This window comes from Triticum aestivum, chromosome 7A, assembly GCF_018294505.1.
Source record: "Triticum aestivum cultivar Chinese Spring chromosome 7A, IWGSC CS RefSeq v2.1, whole genome shotgun sequence".
In the NCBI taxonomy this organism is placed as follows: domain Eukaryota; kingdom Viridiplantae; phylum Streptophyta; class Magnoliopsida; order Poales; family Poaceae; genus Triticum; species Triticum aestivum.
Genome location: NC_057812.1, coordinates 699,235,129 through 699,260,676, shown reverse-complemented (window position 1 = coordinate 699,260,676; position 25,548 = coordinate 699,235,129). Strand labels below are relative to the sequence as shown.

Sequence of the window (25,548 nt, the reverse complement as noted above, 5' to 3'; positions counted from 1 at the left end):
ATCAGTGCTCTAGTCACAAATGCAAAACTGATAGAAAGATAGCTCACATTATTACCCAGAGAATTGCCTAGTGAATGGTGCCATACATTCGGTATTGAACATGAAAATGCTAACAATCAGCTCACACGATTCTCTTTCCGTCCTGCGATCATTCACTTCAATTATCCACACTGAAGTTAAAAGAGCAACTCCTCCAAAAAAAGGATCCAATTGACAAAGAAGAATCAATTAGGTAATCTGGATAAACGGAGAGACACCACTGCAACTCAACCAGTGAAGTTCAGCTACTGCCTCAAGATGCAACTTGTTCCATCAGGTTTTCTGCTGACTTCACGCCAACATTAACATCACCCTTATCTGATGAACTCTCTGAATTTGAGGCCTTGAGAACATTTGGGTTCTTGAAGTCCTCCATGATGTATACACTCATTCAGAAAGCTGCTTCACAGATGCCTCAAATGTAGCAACCTAGGCATGTGTACAATAACAACCTGCCTCTCAAACTATTCATAAGAAAGCACTATGAGATGCAGAGTCACCGAGTGGAAGGCAAAACAAAATCCGACAGTGCATATAAATTTCAAATTATTCACAAGAAAGCACTATATATAGATAAATTAAACAAAAATTCAGCAAACATATAACTTCATTCTCAAGTTTGTATCCCTGTCAATTTGATTTCTACTCCAAGGCATTAAAACAAACAACTAATGTGCATGGAAAGAGATGTGACAATTTTTTGTACAACCACACTTCAGAATATTAGCTCGAGGCGTGAATATAAACAAAAGAAGCACAATAAAAAGAAGAGAATTAGGGAGAGAGAATAATTTCTGAAATATCAATTTCTAGCTAGAGAATCGGAGGGGCGGGAGAGAGACCATACACATCAGCCACACCGACCTCGACATTGCCTGCTCCGCAACGTCCAACCTTCTCTGTCGGCGTGGTCAGCATGCCGTCTTCTGTGAGCTGCACCTGCTTTTCTTCAGGCAAGGAAGGGGAGGCCGCCCGGCAGTGGTGCGCGAGGTAGAACTCGCCCGGTGAGACAGCCAGTTGCCGGACCGAAGCAGCCGGCTAGAGCATGGCCCCGTGCTAAGTGAGACGGCCAACAAAGGAGGAGGATCAACGTCAGGTGGTAGCCCCGCGGAGCGTCCCCTCCGCGGCTGCGCCATCGGTGGCCCCCTGTCCTCAACATCCGTGGCGGCTTCCGTGGCGGTCCATGAGCATACGCCGAGACGCCGAGGTGGACGACCACGATGTGCGCCGCGGGCCATCTTGTTCTTCGCATGCCTCCGCGCCAGTGGCGCTGTGCCAACGCCCTGCCGCCAAACTGGATGCGCGAGCTACGCGCCCTGCCGCCGCACCTAACGCCTGAGCAGCATCCCTCCCAGCCAAAGCTGCTCTCGCAGTAGCCCAGAGCACCAGGCTGTGCCCTTCCCATTCCGGCGTAGTACCCTCCATCACAGCGCCGCCTAACCCTCTTGCAAGGGCCCACGACAACGGTGACGGGAACGACACGCCGTCACGGCGTAGACGCACTACTTCCATACTCCTGCGTGCGACGGCGCGTCAGCCACGCGAAGAGGAGATGGGGGTCCTACATGGGAATTGGGAGGGAGATATGGGGGCCTGGTGGTGGCATACAACCCGCGGCAAGGTGAGGAGTGGGAGCCGCTCTAGTTTGGTAGCCGGGAGATGGAGAGGTGAGGTCGCCGGAGCGAGCGCTTTTATACACGGTGAGCGGCGCGAAGGGAGACTTCGAGAGAGATCACAAAGGCCAGCTACTAACACAAACCAATCTAAAAACTGAAACGTGGCGATGAAAGAAACAACCAGTCAAAATCACATAGTAACGTGGCCACATGCATGAGCCATGCAAAGGCGCGTGGAACAACACCATTCCACATACCTCTAGAACGGCCACGTGAATTCAACCATCCCAGCGCACAAGTGAATCAAACTTTTTTCAAAAAGAATAGGAACCTTCCAGGAGACCACACAGCACACGCGTCAATAAACAAGAGCACACATCATGTTAATGTCAACAGTAAACAAAACGTGACCGCAGAAAAATAAACTCGATGGCATCCTAGGAGGCCATCACGCACACGCGTCAATCAAAGAAACATGGTAAAAAAAATTCTGGAAAAACCAGAAAAATCGAACCCTTACAGGCCTTAGACTTCTTAGTATGGAGTAGAGTAGCTCCCGTGAGTTGCAAGTTCCATCAATTTTCAAGCTAGTGTTTTGCTACTTGTACACGGGAAGGGTACTGGAGACTTTGGGCTTTGCTAGACATACACGGGCTGCAGGGAAAAGCGTCTGATAGCAGCTTGGTTAATTTTTCATGAGTCAGCCGTACAAAGAACCAGGGCATCAACGGATACTAAGTTTGAGGTAGAGAAGTTCAACATGACTGAAAACCATGGGCTATGGCAGACAAGGGATAGATTTGTTGGCACGGTATGGATGCTTGAAGGCGTTGCGGAAAGTCATGTCAGTTAAGATGGAATTATCATGTCATGGACGAAAATTCACGGAAGACGATTTGGGAGCCTTGAGCGTGTCGTACAGTCGAACGAGTTCGGCTCGGTCGGACTAGGCAGTCTGACGGATCGACGTGAGTCGGTTGGTACAGAAGACGGTGGTGAGATCGACGACGACAACATAGAAGCGTGTTGCTGATGGTGACCGACTTCTGGGGCGTGGAAACACGTGGCACAGGCCTGGGGGCTTGTGTGGCTTCGACAAGACTATGACGTGGGGTTGATTCAAGACGGTGCACATGAGAGCTTGGAATCGACGGGGCGCGGGGTGGCACGTACAACCACCATGAAGTCATGTTGAAGGTGGAGCTGAAGTCTCACGGAAGACTTCACTTGGTGCCGATTGAGGGGCTACGACGTAAGTCGACAGAGAGTCGAAGCTTATTCAGCATGAAAAGCGAGTGACATGTAATTCGGACTGGAGCTCAGTGGTCTGATGGAAGCGTGAGACTCGTCATCGGTCGGTGAAAGATCGATGGTACTCTGCAGTGGGGGTTGAATGGTGTGGGTTCGCGACCCTTGAGACTCGACCTAGACAGTGGAGGCTCGACGCGGCAATAGCGGTGAGGCGTGCGGTATGCACGGGACATGGAGACGGGCCAGGGCTCTGGTGTGGTCATACATGTGGTGAGACAACTGCAAATTTGACTCGGGATGACCACAAGCAACGGTGAAATTCTTTCAAGTTTCAGACAGACGGTTAAGAAACGAGTGGTGATGTTGAGTTTAGGTAACTCTTATGTGTGACACCCAATATATGAGTTGTTCACTTTCACGCAGGTCAGTGATCAGTGTGTGATGGCGATGGACGGATACACTGGAAGTTGGGAGTATACAAACTAAAGTAACAAGGAACTTAATTTTGCTCGAATGTTGACTGTGGTCAAAAAAAGAAGAGACTATAAGTTACAGTTGAACTCCGGTTAGTATTGTGTTTAGATAGGAATATGGAGTCGTGTCCTAGTAGGACACTTGTATCCTAAGCCTCTCATGTATAATAAAGCTAGACACACGATGTAACCTATGCCTAACATAATAGCACAGGAGTGCAGGAGAAGCCTATAGTTCAAGTTATATCAATTGCAATCTCCCTTTTGTTGTCTCATGAAGAACCCTTCAGAATCCTCCCACCTTTACTCGATCCAGAAGGGTGCCCTGGTGATTGTGTTTGTGGATGAAGCAACGAGCCAGAGTTCAAAATCCTATTGCAGGGCGGCAACTTTGAAGAGCAACTACCTTGTTTTACGACCTAGGACGTCGACAAGCAGAGCTGCTCGCAACAAGCTTCGTGAACAGAAAACTCCATAGGGAAGAGGGTGAACCGACTGTTATAACGGGAGCCTCGCCAACACCGTGTGCCTGTAGTTTCATGTCACCTTGCGCCTACTGCATCACAGAAGAAGACGTACCGATACATTGCACTGATTATGTCGCATTGGGAAAAGCCTACCCACTAACATGTTGGTTCTCTCCAATCTCTCACCTAAATGTTGTGATTATACTAGTACTAGTGAATGACACCATTCTAGAGAAATCTCTCACCTAAATGACTGATTTCTGGCTAACTAGCGGTAGTTGACACGAAATCTGGTGGCAAATGAAATCAGTTGGGGATATATATAGAGGCAGACTTCCCTGCAACGATCAATACTATCACACACATAAGCGTGAGCGGATAGAAATTTGAGGTGCATAGAGCATGATGAAGACTGAATTGAATGAGTACATCACAAAATTGTTCGCCACATAAAGTCAGCATGACCAGCTATGAGAAAATAGCCATCCTAACTTTGTCGCAGATGTTTATCCAGTTCAGGTCCAACCCGAGAGAAAAGACACCATATAAACATGCCTTGAATATGCACAATGCATGAGAGAACAAAATAGTTGATCTCATCTACATCACCGCATTGGTCTGAACAATTGAAAATATGTAAAATGAATAATGTATGATACAAGGTACCGGCTGGAAAAATGTGATGGTCCAGAACAAATGGAAGGGCACTTTTGTTGCGGTTTAAAGCTCTTGTAAGTTCTATATAAGATATGTAGGATAGCTCTCTGCATGCCCAGCAGTTAAAGTCCATGGAGTATATGGAATGTTCAACTGTAGTTGTACAAAGGTTTCCTTGAGAAAAATATCAATTCAAATTTGAGATATGGGAGGAAACCAGAATATAAGAACCAAAGCTCCCCAATTTCTTGATCTTTTGTTTTAGGTGGGAAACATGAATTGCTAGGAAACCACAGCCTTGAGAGTTAGAAGTGGATATGAGCTGTTTGAAACCATGCCTTGGAGTTACTTTATAGTTATTTTGACCCATGTCATAGTTTGCAATTAGAATAAATAAGTTATTCATTAGATCTTGTAATAACTTGTAGTTGTAAAATTTAAGTTAATTTCTTGTGTGTAATCCCAAAGCAGGTTAATTTTCAGCAATAGGGCTGCTAGAAGTGGCAAAGAAAGATAACAGAGATATCAATTGGCTTGAGAGCTAACAATTGTCGGGTAGCCCACGACCAAAGGCCACAAAATGAAAGGAGGCCATAGTAGAACACATCTACCGGTCAAAAATGCGCTGAGCAGGGAGGCCTGTCGGGGTGTGGATGCTTGTGCTTGTAACTGTGTGTAGCTAAAATCCTTCTGATGTTGCATAGTTGTAGTGTGAAACTTTGTTGGGTTTTGTTAAGTAGTTGTAGCTAGCAGTGAGCAATTGCATGTCAAGAATGATAAGTTCATGCTTGTAGAATATTAAATGAATACGATGGTTTGAAATCTTCTAAACGGGCGGACATGCCAAATTATATTGTGAGTTATTAAATTCCATGTACACAACAAAAATGTGCCCAAAAAAGGGCAATCCACAAGTATGCGGCTCGTTTCTGACAAAAGTTTTGGTACAAACTTTCACCATCCTCCACCCTAGATAGAATGTTATTACCCGCTAAATAGATTGCCCTTTTTATCCTATTCTAGGAGTTTTTTTGTTAGATACAACTGGATATAACATAATCAAGTTATACCGCTGCATATTCATCCTGCGGCTGCAACTCTGCTGTGAAGATGCATCCTGTATTTTCTCATGTTTAAAATAGTTTACAGGTCCTTGGCATGAACCAGACAGACCGACCAAGTATAGTTGTTGCTGTCCTCACACGGAGGCAGCCTTCCTGCAGTTCAGCATATGCATAACTGCCTCTGCTGTTAGGTGACTGGGCCTCACAGGCAATTTCAGGTCCATCCATCTGCTTGCTTCAATGTGCCCTCAAGCAAGCGCCACAGGGAATGCAGGTAATGATGCAGAATGCAGCCCCCACATCATAGCATGAGAAGGTTTTCACAACTTCTGCATCATCACAAAAGATAATGGTCCTTCGCCCCGGTAGTAATATATACTCACAGACCGAGTCGCATTACTGACACAAATGATCTATACACAATCCCTAGACTCATTTCAAGGGGCAACCTAGCACAAAATCTACAGAGGTAACACAACCACAATGCCGGCTCACAACGCCGCTGCTCCTCGTAACGCTACGAAATGGTGAGCGTGTCGATCGCCGTCGACGGGTCCGAGTTTACGGTCATCTCCTCCCCGTGGGCTTTTGTTCTCGGCTCCTCCGTTTTTCGTTCTGCCTCTGTCTTCGCCCTGTCGGCGTCGCTCGTGCCAAGGGTTGGAGACGGCTTGCATTCTTTGAAACGGAAGCAACTGACCAGGTGATCATTGGTTAGCCCTGCTGCCTGCATGAAGGAATATATGACTGTTGGGCCCACGCCTCGGAGTCCCCTTCGCACCATGTCCTTGCTCATCATGTCTGCCTTGGGGCTCTTGACAGGGACTTGCCTTGGATATCGGATTTTGCTTACTATCGGTTTGTGGTTCAGAAAACCCCAGCAGTATTGACTGAAGGATCCAAATTCATCTGCAATCTGCATGGGCATTTTGTTTGAAAAAAATTTGCATCAGTATAAATAAGCCATGTAACAAACAAGTTCCCAGACAAAAGACATAGATCACAGCTAGCATCAGTTAATGGTGATGCAGCAGCGATTCCGAACCTTAACTATCTGGCGAGCGTTTTCGAGGACTGCTCGCAGCTTTTGCTCTGACAAAAGGGACCTGGCAATGCTTCCTGGCGCTACCAGCTTCTTTTCATTTATATTGGAAACAGCAATCAGATCGAAGTTCGTGAAAATTTCTCTAGAATATATGGCACAAACATCAGGAAACAAACTATACATACAATTACATTATTTACTTGTAACGTTAGAGAACCAATACCTGAAAATTTGTCTCTTCTTGAGAATTTCAGGCCATGATAGTTCTGCTAATGCACCAGATAATACAAGTAGCTCGAACAATCTCCTGTGGAATTCATGGTTATTATTACAGATACTGAACTGTTCATTTTATTGTAAGTTTGCACAATATAAATAATAAAGATGAAGGGATACACTAATTCACATTTTCCGTACCTGTCGTCGTGAACTGGAACCCCCCATTCCTCATCATGGAAAGTGACATAGTGAGGATCTGATCAGATAATGAATGGGCAGCAGAAGTTTGACAGGTCAGCTTTCTTCATGACAAATGATTCAGAGAGTAAGAATACTTCATCCGTAAGGCAAATGAAAAGCACTGGGCAACCATACTACCATATCATGTGACAGCACAATATCAAGAATTGCTACTGAAGCTATGGTTTTCTTGGGGTATAGTTGAAGCAAAGCATACTTATATCCCTTATTTTTGTTTTTGTTTTTCTTGTTGGTAAAGCACCCTTTTCACGGCCATTTTTACAGTTCCAACTGATGAGCAAATGATTACGACATGTTTCTGTAGAAGGATGACTAACAGTGCGCACGTTCTGCAGGTCAGTAGAAATGGGTTCTCAGGGCAGTGGCTGTGCAACAGTAACACACTAATATCTCTGTTGAAAACTCGAATTGTTCACACTTCAAACAGTTAGTCAAAAGTACGGTACATTTAACAAATTGCATACCCAGCTCTGTTTGGAACTTGAAGCAATAATGGTAAGATGATCAGATGCTAATGCTGAGGATCACCCAATCCCTTCAAGCAAGTAAGAACAGAAAGGAAATCTGAAGGAGAACATGCTCACTGTGTCCAATAACTAGTGTCTAAAGCTCTCAACAAAAAGGAACACTAGTATACAAGCTGTAACTTAGATAGTCAAATTGTGATCTTTTGGTCCAGAAGTCTGCATTTAGTTTCCAAAACAGAGCTTTTGCGCATCTTCACGAAAATTTATGAATAAGTATCCTGAGTGACTGAAAAATTCAACACATGATTGGACACTGAATTTTTCAGTGTTTCTAGCAAGAATTCTGAACAAGCACAAATTGCATAGGTATACTACATAAATGATCAAATAAACAAGGAGCCATCAGGAAGCAAGAACTCACCGGTGGTCGGAGTCACCCAGGCGCACCTCCTCTTCCCTTGGACGGCCTCCCGCGTCACCAGAGCGACATCGGCATGCTTCTCCACCGCCTTACACGCAGCCTTCCCACGCTTGGGCGCGGCCGGCTGGGACCAGCTCCTCTCCGTCCTTCCGCCGGAGGCCCGGCCGCGGAGAGAATCCACGGAGGCCTCCGAGGAGCAGGACGCGTCGAGGACCACCGCCGGCGCATCGTGCGGCTTCCTCAGCGGGGTCCGCCTCGGCGACGGCAATGGGGGCGAGCCCCCCTTCGTCGCGCCGCCAGCGGTGGCGGCCGCCTCCTCCTTCTTCGCGCCCTGCTCCTCACCCCCCTTGGCTGCCGCGGCGGCCGGAGGCTTCTCCGGCGTGGCCGCCGTCGCCTTCCGCAGCGGCTTGGGAGAAGGCTTCCGCGCAGCCGCCGGGGCCTTGTTGCCCGCCGGCACCAGCACCGGCCTCGCGTCCGCCTCCGGCGCCGCGATGTTGAGCGACCTGACCCTCGGCGCCCCCGCCATGGAAGCCATTCTCGCCCGGCCCGATCTCCCGGCCCCAAATTTCAAACTTTTCGCCAATTTCTCTCCACGGGGGGCGAGCCCGACCAAAGCAGGGGACAGCAACACGCAACAATCTCTGCGCCGCCCCCCAAAACCTCTCCTGCCCCAAGACCAAGAATCTTTTTCTTATCCTCCTTAGTCCTTATTACTCTAATCTTAAATCAAAGCGAGCTCCGAGCCAAGAACTCTGCTCCCGGGCATGGTCTGGCCCGGCATTGGGCGAACGGCGAGCGCGAGAAGACGGGGCCACGGCGGCGGGCGGCGCACGGAGGAAAGGGCCGATGGTGCCTCGCGGACGGGGTGGGGAAGCCCGGCTTGAGAGATGAGAGGCCCTCGCTGTGGGTGGTGGTGGGGGCGAGAGACGCGCGCAGGCTCCTGGTTCTGCTTCTGTTTGCTGCTCCGAGGAGTGGAATCCAAGGAGAAGGGAGAGTACGGGCGCCCAGGGGTTGGAATTGTACGAGAGCGACACTACATTTTTTTAGGGCTATTATAAATGGAAAAGGTTCATTTCAAACCCTGAACTCTGGTGAAATGAACTCTCAAGTCGAAATTCAGGTCGATTGCACTCTAAACTATGCAATTCCGGTCCAAATCGAACCTTGACATCGTTTGAGGCTATACCTGCCCATCCCTCCGGCCGGGCCGGGCCGGGCCTAGCCAAGCCTGACGCAAAAACCCAGACCCAGGCCCGGCCCAGCCCAGGCATCGGACCTAGAAAATCAGGCCTCAGACCGGGCCCCTTCATTAAAGCACGAAAACGGCGGGCCCAGGCCTGGCCTGGGAACAGCGTCGGGCTGGGCCGGGTCGTTTGGTATTTCCTAGTAAGATGACCACGAATTTAAGAAAAAATTAAAAACGAAAAATAAAAAATGTAAAAAGAACAGAAAAAGAAAAGAAAAAAGAAACAGGGATTTCAACTTGAGGGTTTGTTTCGCCAAACCTCTACGAGTTCAGGGTTTAATGGTGATTTTTCAGGGCCGTGAATTGTGGGATTAGTGGGGACTGTGGGAGAGGATTTTTGGAAACAAAAACGAACCATGCATGCGGGCATGAGGTAGGAAGGTGGGATTTGACGGTGGTTAATGTAGATTTTTCAGGGCCGTGAATTGTGGGATTAGTGGGACTGTGGGAGAGGATATTTGGAAACAAAAATGAACCATGCATGTGGCAGGTCGGCAGAAAAAGGAAGGACGGGAGGCGGGACGATGGACGTGCGAGGGCGGACAAGAAATTCGACGTAAGAGGGGAGAGGGAACCTTACAAATCTTTTAGGTAGTAGAGATTATAAATGGAAAAGGTTCATTTTAAACCCTGAACTCTGGTGAAATGAACTCTCAAGTCGAAATTCAGATCGATTGCACTCTAAACTCTGCAATTCCGGTCCAAATCGAACCTTGACATCGTTTGAGGTATACCTGCCCATCCCTCCGGCCGGGCCGGGCCGGGCCTAGCCAAGCCTGACGCAAAAACCCAGACCCAGGCCCGGCCCAGCCCAGGCATCGGACCTAGAAAATCAGGCCTCAGACCGGGCCCCTTCAGTAAAGCATGAAAACGGCGGGCCCAGGCCTGGCCTGGGAACAGCGTCGGGCTGAGCCGGGTCGTTTGGTATTTCCTAGTAAGATGACCACGAATTTAAGAAAAAATTAAAAACGAAAAATAAAAAATGTAAAAAGAACAGAAAAAGAAAAGAAAAAAGAAACAGGGAGAAAGTGAACAATAATGTGCTGCCCTGGTGGTTACTTCCGTCGACCAACAGCAGCAGGTCTTGGGTTCAAGTCATCACCCAACGTGCTCTTTTTTGCAGTTTTAAAGAATAAAAAATATGCATGTTTTAAAAGAATGAAGAAAAACTAAAACGGGGCCATCCTATGACATGTCGACGATCCTGGTTTGCCAAACGACGCCGGGGTTCAGTTTAGACCGCGATTGCATAGTTCAGGATTAAATCGACCGGGAATTCGACTTGAGGGTTTGTTTCGCCAAACCTCTACGAGTTCAGGGTTTAAAACGAACGTTTTTCATTATAAATCCGTACTGCACCCCTAAAACGATTTTGCGGAAACTCGAAGGTCCGATAGAACAAATCCGCTATAGTTCGTACTGTAAATTTTAAAAACAAGTTCACGCTACACATTCATCAACCCAGCTGGAGATCATACCCCCGTCACTGCGGGAGAGGCGGTCACGCTCACTGCTCATAGCCTGCTTCGACCTCCATGGCGCAATGGCAGGCCAGCTGGAGTTGTCGGCTTCTGCATCATGGTGGCGACTTGCCATGGCCACCACGCCTGCGAGCACCGCCGGACATGGAACCGCGAGAAAGGAAAAGAAACACGCGCCTAATTGCTCGTCGGAGAAAGGAAAGGAGACGGCGGAGGGGGCGGATTGCGGCGGAACTTATCCAGTATGTGAACCCTGAAACGCCCCAACCTCGTACATATAGCGGCGGACGGGCAGATTTTGCATGTATAATTTAAATGGGCCGGCGGACTTGTTCGGGCCGCAAAATGTGGAAAACCTATAAAATTGTTGGAATTATACCGGCAGGGAAGGATGTAGCACATTTGCTAGAGTTGCTCTTAGGGCATCTCCAACTCTCACCCCCAAACTATTTGCCCGCCGACCAATGGGGACCGGTCCACGGAGACTGTCGCGGCCTTGTGGGAGCCGGCCATTCAAAGCTACCCACAAATATCTGGTTACATTTTAAATGAAATTTAAATAAAGTAAACAAATTTGATTTAATTTTTAAAAATCCAACGGTTTTCATTGAAACTTGGATAATTTTCACATAAAACCAGACGTCCAGTGAACTAAAAACCCAAACCGAAGAAAAAAAACTAAGCTACCATATACTCTTGAAGGTGATCTTGTACGTCATGTCGGGCCAATCGGCGGCACCCCTGTCGTCTTCGTCGTTGTCGGAGTGGTCACTATGCGCAAGATGGGGTGAGGAGGACCCCGAAGAGGGGGCAGGACACCCACGAAGGGGCACCAGCCGCTCATTGGCTGTTTGGTGAAGCCTCGGGAAGAATCCTTGTCATTTTGAAGTTTTCGCAATTCACCCCTCAATTCTCTATCAGCGTCGGGGTTGAAATGTGCACTTCTTCTTTTTTAGAAATTCAAGTTTCTCAATATTTTAGGGATGCGCCATATGCCCATATGAACTCTGAAATAATTTTGTTTGTATGAACTCGTAGTTGATGGAGAGGTCAGGACTGAGGAGTATATAAAAATCTATTTGTTCGTATAGTTATTGGTCTTTGCAAGATGGTGAATGGTGCAGCTCCGAGGCTACAGTACACCTATTTGGTCAGGCACAGGGAATACGGTTTTTTTTTTTTTTGAGCGGTAGCACAGCGAATACGTTTTTTTTTTTTTTGAGCGGTAGCACAGCGAATACGTGAGGTCTTGTTTCACAAAAATCCATCTCGCTTCGCAGCGGACATCTTATCTGGCACGACGTTGTTTGTAAAGCCCAAAGCGAGAGAAACAACGGCCCACGCAGGTCGCCACATATTTCATTCCACCGGCAGGGCGCAGCCCCCTCGTTTCGTTTAGTCCCACCTCGACTACCGAGAGAGCAAACGACCAGCTTAAATACCACGCTCCGCACTAAGCAACGCCGAGTTCAGTAGCGCGAGCTTGTAACCTGAGCGGGGGCTTTAAGGTGGTGTGGATGTTGCCGTAGCGCTGTGGGCCTGGTCCGGTCGTGCTACCGCTGGCCCGCCCGTTCCAAGTTGAGTAGTGGACCGCTGGGGCCTGTGCGAAAGCTGGGCCTCACGGGCCATAATGTGGCAGGCACAGCGTTAGGCTGGTTTCACAGAGCAGCGACAACTGCCCGCTTCCAACGGTGGAAGGATAACGGGCTGCTGCACAACTGGGCCGCTTGGGCCTCGCAGCCTACTCCAACAAACCACCACCTTTTTTTTCCTCACCTGTTTTGCTCTCACAAAATGTGGTCTTCTTTTTAGGATAAAACGAAATATTCTCACTTGGTCGGTCAAGAAAACATTGTGCTTACATTCTCTAGTTGAACTTTTTTCCCATAAATAGTAGAGGCCAAAAAATATAGAATGATTGGTGCAGGACCATATCAAGTTATTAACTCATCTATATGGATACAGAAGCAAAATAGTATGCAACCTAGTGCGTTAGTGAAAATGTGGTGATTTTTCCTTTGCTAATTACACCAACTTTTTTTGTGCTTGTACATCTTGATCAGGATTAGTACTTCATTTGGATATCTCTTTGCTAATTGCTCAAAAGTGCTGCTGCTCACCCTGGAAGCTTTTGAATTTTTCTATTTTTGTTCACATGGAAGCTCTTAACAAGCAGCCGATCAGCGCCTGAGACATGTGCCGTCGTCATCATTGTACATCAACTTATCATGGACTGCTGGTTGGCCCGCTTGACACAGACGCTGTCAGAGTTAGGGGTTCGTATGATTGTATGAACAACCCCAAGCTAGGCAGAATATATATCATCCTCTGTTTTGAGTTCCAACTTCCAAGTAGCGCTTCCAGTTATACATCTAATTTCGTCGAAACTTGTTACGTACCACAATGCTACTCTTTTTTGTGGAGCATGCCACGACATCCTATAGGCAAAACACATATGCTTTGCTCTGCGATCTCTACTACAACTAGTACCACTACCTGATGCTATATATGCCTCTTCCTCTCTCAAAAAAAGAAGATATATACTTCAAAATGTTACGTTGATCGATGTTTCCTTCGGGGGCTACATACCTTGGGTGTACTACATCTCTATAATGCTAATGCTACAATTGTTACCGATCTGAATGTCCAGACAATTTCTTGCCTCCGTGTGAAGCTGTCAACTCCTTTCAGGAGTGCATGCATCCTTCAAATTTCTTTCTTGCAGGTAAAGTTCCTGCAACAAGACTCTGCTCAGGACGGCTCCGCACCGGATTCTGCAACTAATCATCATGCTGCTGAATGCTGATCAAGTACAGTTCTCGTTAAGCTTCAGGTCGGTCTTCTACGTTCCAACTTCAAAGATGCTCTGGCGAGGCTGCATCCATCCAGTTCAGATGATGACACCTCAGCTCAGATTCAATCTTTACCAGACTTCTCTGTCTTTGATCTTTATTGCACGAAGTGTCACAGGACACCGGGGTTCAGATGACATATATAAACGGGTCCAGCATGTTCTCATTATCTGCAGTAACCTCGAATGTTTCTACTGCGCTGTCAAACTGACCATACCTGAAAGAAAGAACGTATGGAATGTTCATGCTCTTAATCGTGTACACATAAATGTCCTTTGACGAGAAAATAGAGCGGTAGAGAGATTTCCGCACCCAGCAAACCAGAAATAAGGAAAACAGAAAGAGGGATTCATAGAAAACAGTGGTTTGTCCAATATTATGTTAACTAGCAAAGGGCGTGCACATCATCTAATTGCTATGTAAAAAAAAAAAGCATCCCTACAGTATCAGTTTGCATTGACTACAGAAGTTATACAAGGCTGGCTTGTGTTGCACGGACCAGCATGCCCACCAGAGTCAAGCACAAAATTAACACGTATGGATTCTGTGTGGAATACCAATGTGGAATATGATAAAGCCGAGTCAGGGAACGCATTGAGGTTTCCAGTTTCAAGATAATATCTAGAGTATCTATGTAGGTAAGCCCCACATATTAGAAGAAAAGAAAATGCTATTTCCTCCTAAGAACATATTCAAACACAAAACGAAAGAAGCCAAGTTGTTCGAAATCCTTTCATTTAATTAGCCAGCCCCGCCTTTTTCTATGCTCTGATTTCAGAGGCCTTATTTAGCTTGGGTACCCCTTTTAATTGAATTTCTATTTTAGAAATGGGCTTTACCAAATTTTTAATGACTCTGAGGTTCAACCCAATCCATCTTTTCTTTCTTTTTCCTTCCGATACTAAAAAAAGATTGAAAAGGATCAAATTTTGTCATATCACAAAGAAATCTATCCCTCCCATAGCAATAACTAGAATTAAAAAAAAGGGAATGACAAAGCATCTGGGAATAAATGATTAATTTCTATCAATAAACCTGCTAAAGCACCAAACCATAGAGTACTTAGCACGGGTGCTACAGAGAGATATGTTCTTAAGTTGCCGTAAATTAGAAGTTGGTTAGGACACAGTATTTTGTTCCCTTGGATAATTACCCAAAAACATGGTCTACTTTTCTAAAGAGAAGGGAGATGATCTACAAAGAAGAATCAACTTAACACAAAAAATCAAACAAAGAACAAACTTCCGAGTCCCATAGCCCTTGAAGGCAAATGATGAAGCTGGTTTAGAAACATAAGGTTTTTCTGGAAGTGCCTGAATATATTCTTGCCATTTCCCATTTTCAAAATAGACAGAGCATCAGAGAATCAAAGAGCTTTTGATTACATAATTGCAGGAACTAACACAAATTATGAGGGGGTATTAGCTGAAGGAAAGACAACAGAATGACACCAAAAGAGGGCAGCGATTAAACTCACTTGTGTAAACTGAGGGCCTGCTTGAGATAGTGATACAAGATACAGCAAGCTTTCCACAAACAGGGAGTTCTTTAGATAATATGTCCAAGGACTTTGGAGTAACAGGCAAACTATCTACCAAACCTGCAGGGAATAAGATCATGAATGGTTAAGGCGTGGACGTCCAGCCAATTGCTAACACTACGAGAAAATTACGGATCAAAAAAGCAACATGGCAGTGCATGAGTGCTAAGTGCTACAACAGAAGCCAGTCAGTTTTATATTGAAACGCGACTACAGGAATCAAAGGAAAAAAAATACCTCAATGCTATTTGGTATATTGCTTCAAGATCTTTTTTCTTTTGCGCAAAATAACGCTGCATAGTAGCAAACCCAAAAGAGGAGGTTCAAGAACTGACAGCTGCTAGAGAATAGTGTTATAGTGATCAAAGGTGCAAATGTGATACTCTTCTATAACAATTTCATCAGGTCAGAAAGTCGTTATGCATTTCATTCCATTATCCACTTTTGGTCAGCAGATCTTTAGATCCAATCTCAGTTTACCTCATGAAAGTCAAAGTTCCTACTACTATGTTTGATGAATAAGGATAGTTTTAAATAATCTATCTCGAAATGAAACATCATCCTCTGTTTGATGACATCTTCTGTGGCCCGTCCATGCAAGTTGCTTCCATTGTTATTTGTTAGTATCAGATATGTCCATACAAGTTGCTTCTATTGTTAGTATCACTGTATATAAGGCGTCCTGCCTTGGACGCTTAGGCGGCAGGGCGCCCTGGCAGCGCCTTGACATTATGCCCGCATTAAGCGCTTAGGCATCAAAGCGGTTGGTGCGGGCCTTGGGTCGCCTTACCGGCTTTATAAACAATGGTTAGTATAAAAAATTAACAATGGCAGTATTATGATTTGCAAATGGCTCACAAGGGCCCTGTAGATTACCTTTAGACAGAAGGCAGCAGTATGAGAAAAAACAAACAAAGAAAAAAATATTTTAATGACATTTGGGAAGTGCAAGTATCAGAATCACTTGGTGAGCTGGTGGTGTAGATGGCCACTTGAAAATAAATTATTTTCACAGCCTTGATGAAATTTGGTAGCATTAGTGACATTTCAGTTATTTCCTATGAAGGAGTACTTAGTATTTTATATGTTCGTTGTGTGTATTTTTCAAGAGAGACAACTTACTTAAGCAGTACACTCACTTTTTTCTTCTTAAGGATTTACATGAACAGAATTACCGAACTTTGTCAGTTTCTTGTAAAAATGGTCGGGAGTGCATGTCCTTTAAGTAGAATAGAATGGTAGAGATATTTTCACACAAAGGAATTAGAAATAAAGAAGACAAGAAGGGCAGTTCATACAGAACAATAGTCTTTCAATTAAATTTAAGGGCCAAGAAGGTAATCATCTAGTTATCATGCCCAACAAAGATTATGTTAATTAGCAGAGGGCAGATACAGTGTCCAATTGTTATGTAAAACATCCTCCATACACAGCGGATCACTTTGCTTTGACTAAAAAAGTTAATTAAACACAGTTGGCTGGTTGAACTACTGAACCAATTCAGAGGAGGTTTTCAGGGTAGTCGACAACTATTCTGAAAGGTTTAAAATCAGGTCCATCTTTCCAAAAATCAAGGATGTATAAATTTCATTATATGCATATTATTTGTGTTAAACTTATCTTCTCATTTGTTTAAGTGTGTGCATTTGATCAAAAATCTGGAATGCATAGGTGGATGCACCTAAGAGAAGGGGGCAATTTCGCTCATCATTTTGATATTTTGTACAGTACATATCAAACAGGGATTGTACATATGCGTAGTCTAGTTGATCAATACAGGAAAAATATTTTTTTAAGGTTATTATTGCTGACCTGATCTCAAGGGTTCAGTTGATTCTTTCCCTGATAAGTTGCAGCTGGCTCCTTCATAGGAAATTAGAAGTTTTGCCACCAGTTTGGTCTTTTCAAGTTAAATGCATGATCTATGCGCAATAGGCAGCTAAAATGTGGAGAGAGTAAACCATGTGAACAACTCATAAGAAAGATACTAAATTGTTCCATCATGCAAAGAAACAAATATATGAGTGAAGACAAGGGAGGAAAGTTATAGCAAAAAAAGAGCATATGCTATGCTACTAGCACGATAACACAAAAAATATGTCAAAAGAGAACCGCTATATACAACTGATGATAGAACTAAAGAAAGAACACAGCATAAAAGAGTTTATTTCATCCATTAATTATAACTTTCAAGATAACAATGATGTACACAATTCAGCTTTGGCTATATTAGGTTACCAAAAAGAAGTTGTGCTCACAGGAACTAAATCTACATGTTGTACCAAAGCAATGATATCCAGAAGCCTGCGTGTCTGAAAACCACTCATAGCTGAAACATAGTCAGTTTCACGCATCTTCCATTTTCCATGTGCGGAACTTCTTCCATATTGTGCAAGGCCCCAGGCAGATCGAACATTGAATTAACCGAAGAAATACAACTGCAACTAACATTGGACGCTCAGCGCCGGGGGTAGATATCCCAACCTGAGTCAGGTTCTTTCCGCTTCGATACCAACCCAGTACCAGAGCTGCCACCTTGTGATGTACTTCTCATACGTTCATCAAGAAAGACGGTATGACCTTGGAATGGCACAGGCCAATAGCCGCCAACTTCCCTTCGTGCGCCTTCAGATGAGAGAGCATAGTTGAAATCCATGCTTGCATTCATGTAGCCAAATTCACTAGGCACAGGTTGAATTGTTCTGCTGGTGAAAGATGGATGAGAAATGCCAACACCTAGGCCCGGCAATGGAGGCACCACTGCTGCACCCCTAGCATCAACCATGTAAGGAGCACCTCCAGGTGCATAGAGAGGAGGAGGCAAAGGCATGGCAGCAGGTTGAGAAGGATAGCCGAAAACACTGAAATCAGGAGGCGTGTGTGCATATGACTGCGTTGACCTCACAAGGAGACTAGATTCCATACTTGGCCCCAGAAAGTTATACTGGTTTGGGCTGCGGTGCTCCTTCTGTCCAAGTGCAACTCTCTTGCCCATAATCATGACTTCAGAATGGTCTGATGTATTGTTCGTGGAAGTCTTGACATAGGACTCCCCCTTGCCTCGGGAAGAGGCATCAAAGAAGGATACATTGTCATTCAAGTCAAAGTTCTTTGCAGTAGGTTGCCTTGAAGATGAAGAGGAAGAGGGCTGGCTCCATCTGCCATGACATTGTTCATGACTCCAGAATGATGGTACAGCAGGTGAGGTGGTAGCAGCTTCCTCCTCTTCACATGGGTTATTAAGGTCAAGTTCAAGCCCCGTACTAGCACCATCAGCTCCAGAGATATCCTTGGGAGCTATGTCGGAAGAACGAAGCCAGAAGGCTGTTGAAAGTGACTCACCAGCAATAGTATTTTCACTTTCATCTACATTCAAGTCAAACATCACATTTCTTGTTTTCTGTGAAGAGGCTGACATTGACTTCTCTCTGTCAGGAGTACGCGGAACAGAAGCTGGCCGAAAAGCACTGGTTGCAGCAGAGCCTTTCCACCCCAGTGCACCTTCGAATTGGAGGCGAGCTGGAAATACAAGTGAGCCTCTAGAAGCAGCCACAGCTATAGGAGTTGATAAATTTACAGAATTATTAGCACTGGACTTTGGATGATAATCGGTTTCCTCATGGTACTGATTTGCATTAAGATCAAAGTCTACCATATCCACACCCTGTGTGTTCTTTCTGCTATTAATAGGACCGCTGTCATCTGTGATGCCCACACCATCCTCCTTAAGAGACGAGGAATTTCCTGAATCCACCACCGTAGTGGAGGATTTATTCTCATTTGATTCATGAACAGGGGGTTCAGTGTGCTGCCTTGCTTCCACATGAGGACTATCTACATTTTTGGAACTAATGTCAGGAGAACTGCAATAGTCTCCCCTGTAGTCAATTACTTCCCGCTCCACCTCAATTGCAACGAGACGTGCTACTTCCAGTGCATCAGTATCATCATACTCTGTCGATGGTGGTGACTTCTCTCCCTCTACTGCATTCAACTTTGTCTCTGCTGCCTTTGAGGAATCCCCAAAGCTCTTCGCAGATCTTGTCAACCAAAATTCACCGCCAGTGTCTTTATCATCTGTACCTGATGATGATGTAGGCCCTTCTTCTTTGCCCATGCTGTCCTCCGACGAATATTGCAAACTACCGCTTGCATTTGCAAGATGGTTCAAAGCTTCAATTGCATTATTATCAGAGCACGACTGACCTGCTGCAAAGGAATTGCCTTTTTTGATATCCAAGCTACTTGAAACATTTTGGTCCCCCAAATCAATTTTGATACTGTCAAATGAGTTCTCTGAGTTGACATTCTCAAGACACTTGGCATCTATGGTCGAACCTATTACTTGAGTAACATGCCCAGTGTCACTCTTTAGGTTGAGAGTATCTGACAACTTGCCATTGGTGACTAAACCTACGTCATTGGAGGAAGAAGTCTCCTCGGTAACAGACGCATTCGGTAGGCCGCCCTGAGATGCAAGAGATGAAACTGAGGAGTTCACCTGCACTAAAACCTCCTGTCCATCCGAGGAATTTGGGGATGCTGGCATTGGAGGCTGCTTTGTCATGTCTGTGTTATTATTGATAAGGGACAGATCCTGCAAAGGAACAACCGAGGAAGTTAATGTATCATGGTTTGATTTAGCTTCTGCAGTTGCAGCTTCATTTGCTCCGCCGTGTTTATTATTTTCCATTTCCTGGCTAGCTTCTGGGGGCTTAAGATCAGCAGCCTGGTACGCTTCTTTTGCATCTATTTGTCGGTCATTTTCCCCATAATTTGGTGCACTGCTCCATTTCTGGCAAAGTAATCTTGCCTTTTGACTGATCTCTGTATTTTCATGAGAAAGTAGCTGATGAACAGTGGGAATTAAACCACAAGGAGCTTTATGTATATCATCAACTGGTAGCCGCTCCAATGCAGTTAATATTTCATTTATCAAACCTTCTGCTGAACTGCTGACTTCCTTGCTGCAGTTTTGAGCATCCTGAAGCCACTGATTGAGATAACCAATACCATTTAGCTGAACAAAATGCTGAAGACATTCTTCATTGTTGGTAGATCCAAGTGTTTTTGCAGCTGTTGAACACTGCCTTATGAAATCAGCTGTACTAAAATCAGCAGCATCTCTCAGCTTTTGGATCTCAGAAACCAGCTCTGCTATTCTTGCCGTAGTTGAAATGCCATCCTTTATCTCAGTCAGAGTAAAGAAATCCTCAAGCATTGTGTGTCCTGCTCTTATCTCCCTGCAGTAGTGTCAGACTAAATCCTATTTAGTCAGAGATTCACCTTCAGAGTTCCTAATTTCCCTGAAATATATAAAGCAGGGTGGTCAACAGAAGTAGCACAGGTATCAATCATAACATAGACAATACAAAGCATGCCATGACAATTAGCAACAGCCTTCATCAATCTCTACGAATATTTAAAAGCAGCCAAGACATCACTAGTATATTAGATAGTAACAAAATACTTAAATCGTCATGTGATCACCTAATCAATGGTTTACAACTATATTTAGTCTATTTTGAAAATAAACTAAACATAATCGATTCCATGCATGGTAAGAACTAAGAAGACACTACTATTGTTTCACTCCACGCTAACTAATCCTCCGTATTGATTTACAGATTATGCTGATGTTAATTCTGCTCGCCTGCCATGGATGTAATTAAAGAATTCACCAATATAACTTGTAAGAGCTATATACCTGCACCATTGGGGGAAGCATCAAGGCGCTTAAAATACTGCAAGCAAAAGGTTGATCCTGTCTCTCACAGACTTCCCGGCTATTTTCCAGCTCCAGAAGAGTGTGAGCTTATAGTTCTGTATGCACAATATCAGAGTGAGCAACGAGCTGTTCCTTGCGTGGTAATAATAATAAACAATTTAAGACGATAAAGCTCAATTCCCAAACAGCAGCAGTAGTATCTAATAATAATAATAATAATAATGACAGTTGAGAATCAGCTGCTGTTCAAAGGAACTTGGTTGATTTTTTGTATAGGTAAAGAACATATGCTTCTCTCAGGAAAGGAGAATGAGGAGGAAACCTTCCACACTTTGAAGCACCTACCTGCAATTTTTGGGGAAATTCAAACAGCACGCTGACTAGGAAGTAGGAACTACTCCCTCCGTTCACTATCAGAAGACGTTCTAACTTTTTTCTGAATAGACACATTTAAGTGTGTTTGTTTACTCATATCAGTCCGTATGTACTACCTCCGTCTGGGTTTTTTGGTCCGGCTGACCGAAACACCAGTACCAAGGCAACTGCATGCACACGTTTAGGCAGTAATTAAGTGCACCGATTTATGTTGCTACATGCATGTGTTTAACCGTAATTGGCTGGATACCCTTTTGGCCATAACTGGCTGGCCTCCTGCGCGCATGCAGGCGTCCTTTCCCACGTGTGGATCACGGCAGCCTGGCTCGTGCCCAGCCAATGGGATAGGTCAAGCCACCATTAATTGTGCATGGGAAATATCACACGAGCTACAATTAACGGACGTGCTTCCGTTGCTCAGCGGACCAAAAATCCCGGACGGAGGTAGCAATCCATATTGAAATATCCAAAACACCTTATATTTGTGAACGGAGGGAGTACTAAAGTTTTTTCATCCAATCCATCCATCCATGGAGTGCACTAACTAGTCTAGGCCACAGAAAATGACCACCTAGCACGTTACAACTAAACCATAGTGGCCAATCCCATTAAGTAGAAATTTAGCTACCGTTAGAAACCATAGAACAGAAGCACGATCCATAGCAAACTACAAAATACAGCAAAGACAGCTCTACATGATCTATAGTTAACCACAGAACAGAAGTACACTCGGAAGCTCTAGGAACCTAGTAACAAATGGCATCAATAGCTAATAGAACCACGGCCAGCAGTAATACATGGAAGCTCATGGACACAACCATTACTTACAACCAGAAACTCTAGGAACACCTAGAAATGGAGGCCAGAGGACCATGTCGCTAATAGAAAACCACAGCCAGCGGTAATACAAACACGCTAGCCCAGGAACTGGCCAACCATTCGACGGCCATAGGAACTACTCGTAGTAACCAAGCAATGGCCCCATAATCAGCCACGGCTCACTGGCCGTGTCACCCATAGCACGAGAGCGAGAAGGGGAGGAAGAACCGAGGGATTACCGAGAGACGGAGACGAAGTGGGAACGACCACCGCCACCGCCGTGGGACCGGAAGGAGTCGTAGCCGAGGAAGCCCGCACCGAGTAGCCGAGGCGGGGGCGCCGGAGCTCGGGAGGAGGAGCGGAAGACGGGCACCGCACCGCCGCGCCGGCGAGCTAGGGTTTGCCTCGGGGGCGCGCGCGGGGGTGGGAGGCCGGGGCGGAGGCGGCGAATCGGTGGAGGGGGCCGAGGGGGAGCCGGGCTGGTGAGCCACGGCGCGGGGAGGCGCCGGAGCTGGCCGGAATCGGCCGGCGACGGCGGCGGCAGAGGGGGGATCGGGACGGGAGGAGCGTGCGCCGCGTGCGGGGGGAGGGGGGAGAGCGAGAGGTGGGAAGGGGAGAGGAGAGGAGAGAGGCGTGGCCGTGTTGGGCTAAGCCAGCCCGATTAGTTGGTGTGCGCTGCCCAAAACCCACGCGTGTGTGTTTGTGTGACCAACTTGGCTCCTCCCACCATCTTGACGTGTGATCCTTCAAAAAGCCTGAATGAGTGCCGTCTTGTATCACTAGCTCCAACATATAAAAATTATGAAAAAAAACATATTTTAGTAGATTCGGCAAATTCGCCTCAACCTCAAGACCATGAGTGCATTTTAAAAATTGGGTTGTAGTCTAGCCTTCATATTTGGAGGTTGACGCGGCTGTTTTGGACGGCAATCCAAAACCAACCGCGATGGCGGGAGGGACACTTCAGCCTTGTCTTCCTCCATCGATTAATGATGATGCGTACCACTCACTCAGGCGGTTTTCGTTGGTAAAGTTAGCTATCATTAATGGCAAAGCGACAGCATAAACTATGGAACGCACTCCAAAACTGGTTTGGAGGTTGTCGCTTTGCTGAATCTGCTAGATTTGCTCCGTGTTGATATAAAGTTGTGTGTGGCCCCTCTAAGCCCTTAGCTGTAGTGCCATGCCCTGGCAGTTGTAGGTGGAACGACTGATAGTCCCATCACCTGAAAAGTTGTCATGCATGCCCTTGATAAGCTAGTGTGGGCCCTCGTGTCACCGATGGTGGTGGTGTGATCGTGCTTGCATGCGTTGGTAGTAGGCATGGCCAGTGTGTTGAAGGGTGGCTTATGGGTGGTACTAGCACAAGCTCGAATTGCAAAGCTTGGTGACTGACATAGCAAACACAAAGTACTAGAAAAACAAATAATGGACTGAGAAAAGCACATCGTGAACTTGACCAGGTGATGTCAGGCCCCATGATCGATTGCAACTAACCAAGTACACAGGAAGAGCTTTCCATATCTTGTCAAGTAGCTTTGGGAGCAAGAGGAAGCACATTGGGTGCAGAGGGCTAGAGCCAAGTGGCTTCGCATGGAGACAGGCACATTGGATTTCTTTAGGCTTATAGTTCGTAATATAGGATTTTAGTGGACCCAAGATCCAAATTGAGTTTAAAGGCAACCTCCACTATCCAAAGGGGTGCATACAAATAGAGAGTGATGAATTATATCTCAAGATCCGCAATCAAATCCCCAGGTTTTCTTAGTTTTCCATCCTTTGATTCTTGTGAGAGGGAGATCCTACAGGTTCCTAGGAGAGTTGATCGAATATCTTTTGAGGTGTTCATCCAAGTGATTTTTGCTTTGCTTCTTACTATTGAAGGTTGTGCATCTCCTATGCGCTTAGGAGTCAATTGAGAGCCTTTAGAAAGGTAAACCTTGATTTCACCTTTGTGGTATGAAGGCATGGTGAGATAGGTGGCCAATAGGCTTAGTGGGCTACTTTTGGGTGACCTTGCCGAGACCTCTATGACTTAGGACTTTATGCCTGAACCTTCACCATTCAGGAGTATCATTGCACCAATTATCTGAATACCGGGAAAACATCGTCACATTTGTCGTGTTTCGCTCCCACACTCTCTTTACCTTCTCTTTTACTTACTTGCAAGTTTCGCTTCTACACTCTATTTTTGTTGTTGATTTGCATGCGTAGGTTTCTTTTAGGGAACCATGGTAGAAGAGCTTAAAACTTTGCCACTAAAACTGGAGTAGACTTTAACTAAGTCTATCCACTCCCACTAGACCATAACATGGTCACATTCATCCTCACATTATCATTATCATTATAGTTACCGTTACTACGGTTTAAGTGTTACGACTTCATGTGCTCCGGTGGTGCCATCGCTCCTTGTTGATATCAACAAATGACACGTGAAGGTCGTGGACTTCTAAACGACATATGTTTATCCACGTAGGACTTAGATCAAGTTGCCCAAGCCCTTTAGATAACACACATTGGATGCTCAACAGGTAACCAACCACGTGACTGATATTTAAAGCAAACGAAATTGTCTTACTTAAAAACGTGAAAGGTACTATCGTCCACTCGTCCTTCATCCAACCTCTTGTACAAACGCCCCTCCTTTTCCAATTTTATTTTCCCCTGCCATCTCTGTTGTTTCCATCGATTTTCCGTAAAAGCACCCTCAACTGCCCAACTCTCTGGCTCACCATAAAGTTACGTTTTCTTTGGTAAGTGTTTACAAAAAAAATCCGTTTTTATGCAATCACATTAACAATATAAGGGCACGTTAATCATGGGCTAATCTACTAGAATCTTTATGTCACCACTGCAACACACATGCAAATATCTATTATATATCAAATATGCATTTATTAGTTATACACCATACCAATCCCCCACATCTCCCATGCTCGAGGCGGACTCCTTGCACATGGGACATGAAGGGAAAAATTAAGAGATGAAGTTAAATAAAGAGAAATCATTCTAATATATTATAAATCATCAAGACCAAGTGAATGATTAGCCAGTTTCGGACCTCTGAAATAGGGTTTGAAATGGAAACTGCAAAAAAACTAACTCTAATGTAGGCGGCTCTCTCATGGTGTAGATATCCGGTGGTGTGGCAGATGTGCTTCTCATTCGTGTGGGTCTAGATGAAGCCTCCCCCTATGGATTTTCTTTCTTATTCTTCTCTGGTTCTAGGTTGCTATGTTCGTTTGTGTGTCACTACCTTCATGAATGTTGTTGGGTTTTAAGTGGTACTACTGAGACCTAATGGTACGACCATGGTGTGGTCTTCGTATTTGCCTTCAAAAGAAAGTTACCGATAATACTATTTCCTATACAATCCTAGTGCTAGAATCCTTCCAATAATAATAGTTAGTTAAGCCAAAAAAGGTAATCATCAGATAAAAAAATACCAAATATGAGCAATGTGAAAACTCCATATGAAAAAAGCGATGCACTCTAGAGACATCACTTCCACACGTAGCCTTAGTTGACCG

At 45.2% G+C, this 25,548-nt stretch overlaps 2 protein-coding genes across 5 annotated transcripts; both read right to left on the bottom strand.

Annotated features, from left to right (window-relative positions):
- Window positions 1-5,836: 5,836 nt before the first annotated feature.
- On the bottom strand, window positions 5,837-8,993 carry LOC123149459 (uncharacterized). Its single transcript, XM_044569109.1, has 5 exons — window positions 7,978-8,993; window positions 7,027-7,084; window positions 6,833-6,916; window positions 6,610-6,751; window positions 5,837-6,480 (listed from the first exon to the last, which is right to left on the bottom strand). The coding sequence occupies exons 1-5, from the start codon at window positions 8,510-8,512 to the stop codon at window positions 6,085-6,087; spliced, it is 1,215 nt and encodes a 404-aa protein (XP_044425044.1). The 5' UTR covers window positions 8,513-8,993; the 3' UTR covers window positions 5,837-6,084.
- Window positions 8,994-13,010: 4,017 nt separating this feature from the next.
- Window positions 13,011-22,584, bottom strand: LOC123149458 (uncharacterized). Of its 4 annotated transcripts, none has more exons than XR_006474680.1 (6): window positions 22,258-22,584; window positions 20,804-20,919; window positions 17,355-20,402; window positions 15,334-17,035; window positions 15,034-15,156; window positions 13,011-13,773 (listed from the first exon to the last, which is right to left on the bottom strand). XR_006474680.1 is itself a non-coding variant. In XM_044569108.1 (3 exons), exon 3 carries the CDS (start codon window positions 20,315-20,317, stop codon window positions 17,555-17,557), a length of 2,763 nt encoding a protein of 920 aa, XP_044425043.1. In that variant the 5' UTR covers window positions 20,318-20,402; window positions 20,804-20,919; window positions 22,258-22,584; the 3' UTR covers window positions 17,254-17,554. The 4 variants fall into 4 exon arrangements, 1 of the variants encoding a protein (XP_044425043.1); XR_006474679.1 differs by having other exon boundaries at window positions 16,909-17,035; XR_006474678.1 differs by lacking the exon at window positions 15,334-17,035.
- Window positions 22,585-25,548: the final 2,964 nt, after the last annotated feature.

Excerpts from the sequence above, each read along its gene's own strand:
- LOC123149458 (XM_044569108.1), bottom strand. The coding sequence starts at position 20,317 with ATGCTTGAGGATTTCTTTACTCTGACTGAGATAAAGGATGGCATTTCA.
- LOC123149459 (XM_044569109.1), bottom strand. The coding sequence starts at position 8,512 with ATGGCTTCCATGGCGGGGGCGCCGAGGGTCAGGTCGCTCAACATCGCG. Across the intron at positions 7,085-7,977 it reads CTGGGTGACTCCGACCACCG|ATCCTCACTATGTCACTTTC; the intron begins GTGAGTTCTTGC and ends TTATCTGATCAG. Across the intron at positions 6,481-6,609 it reads ACGCTCGCCAGATAGTTAAG|ATTGCAGATGAATTTGGATC; the intron begins GTTCGGAATCGC and ends ATGCCCATGCAG.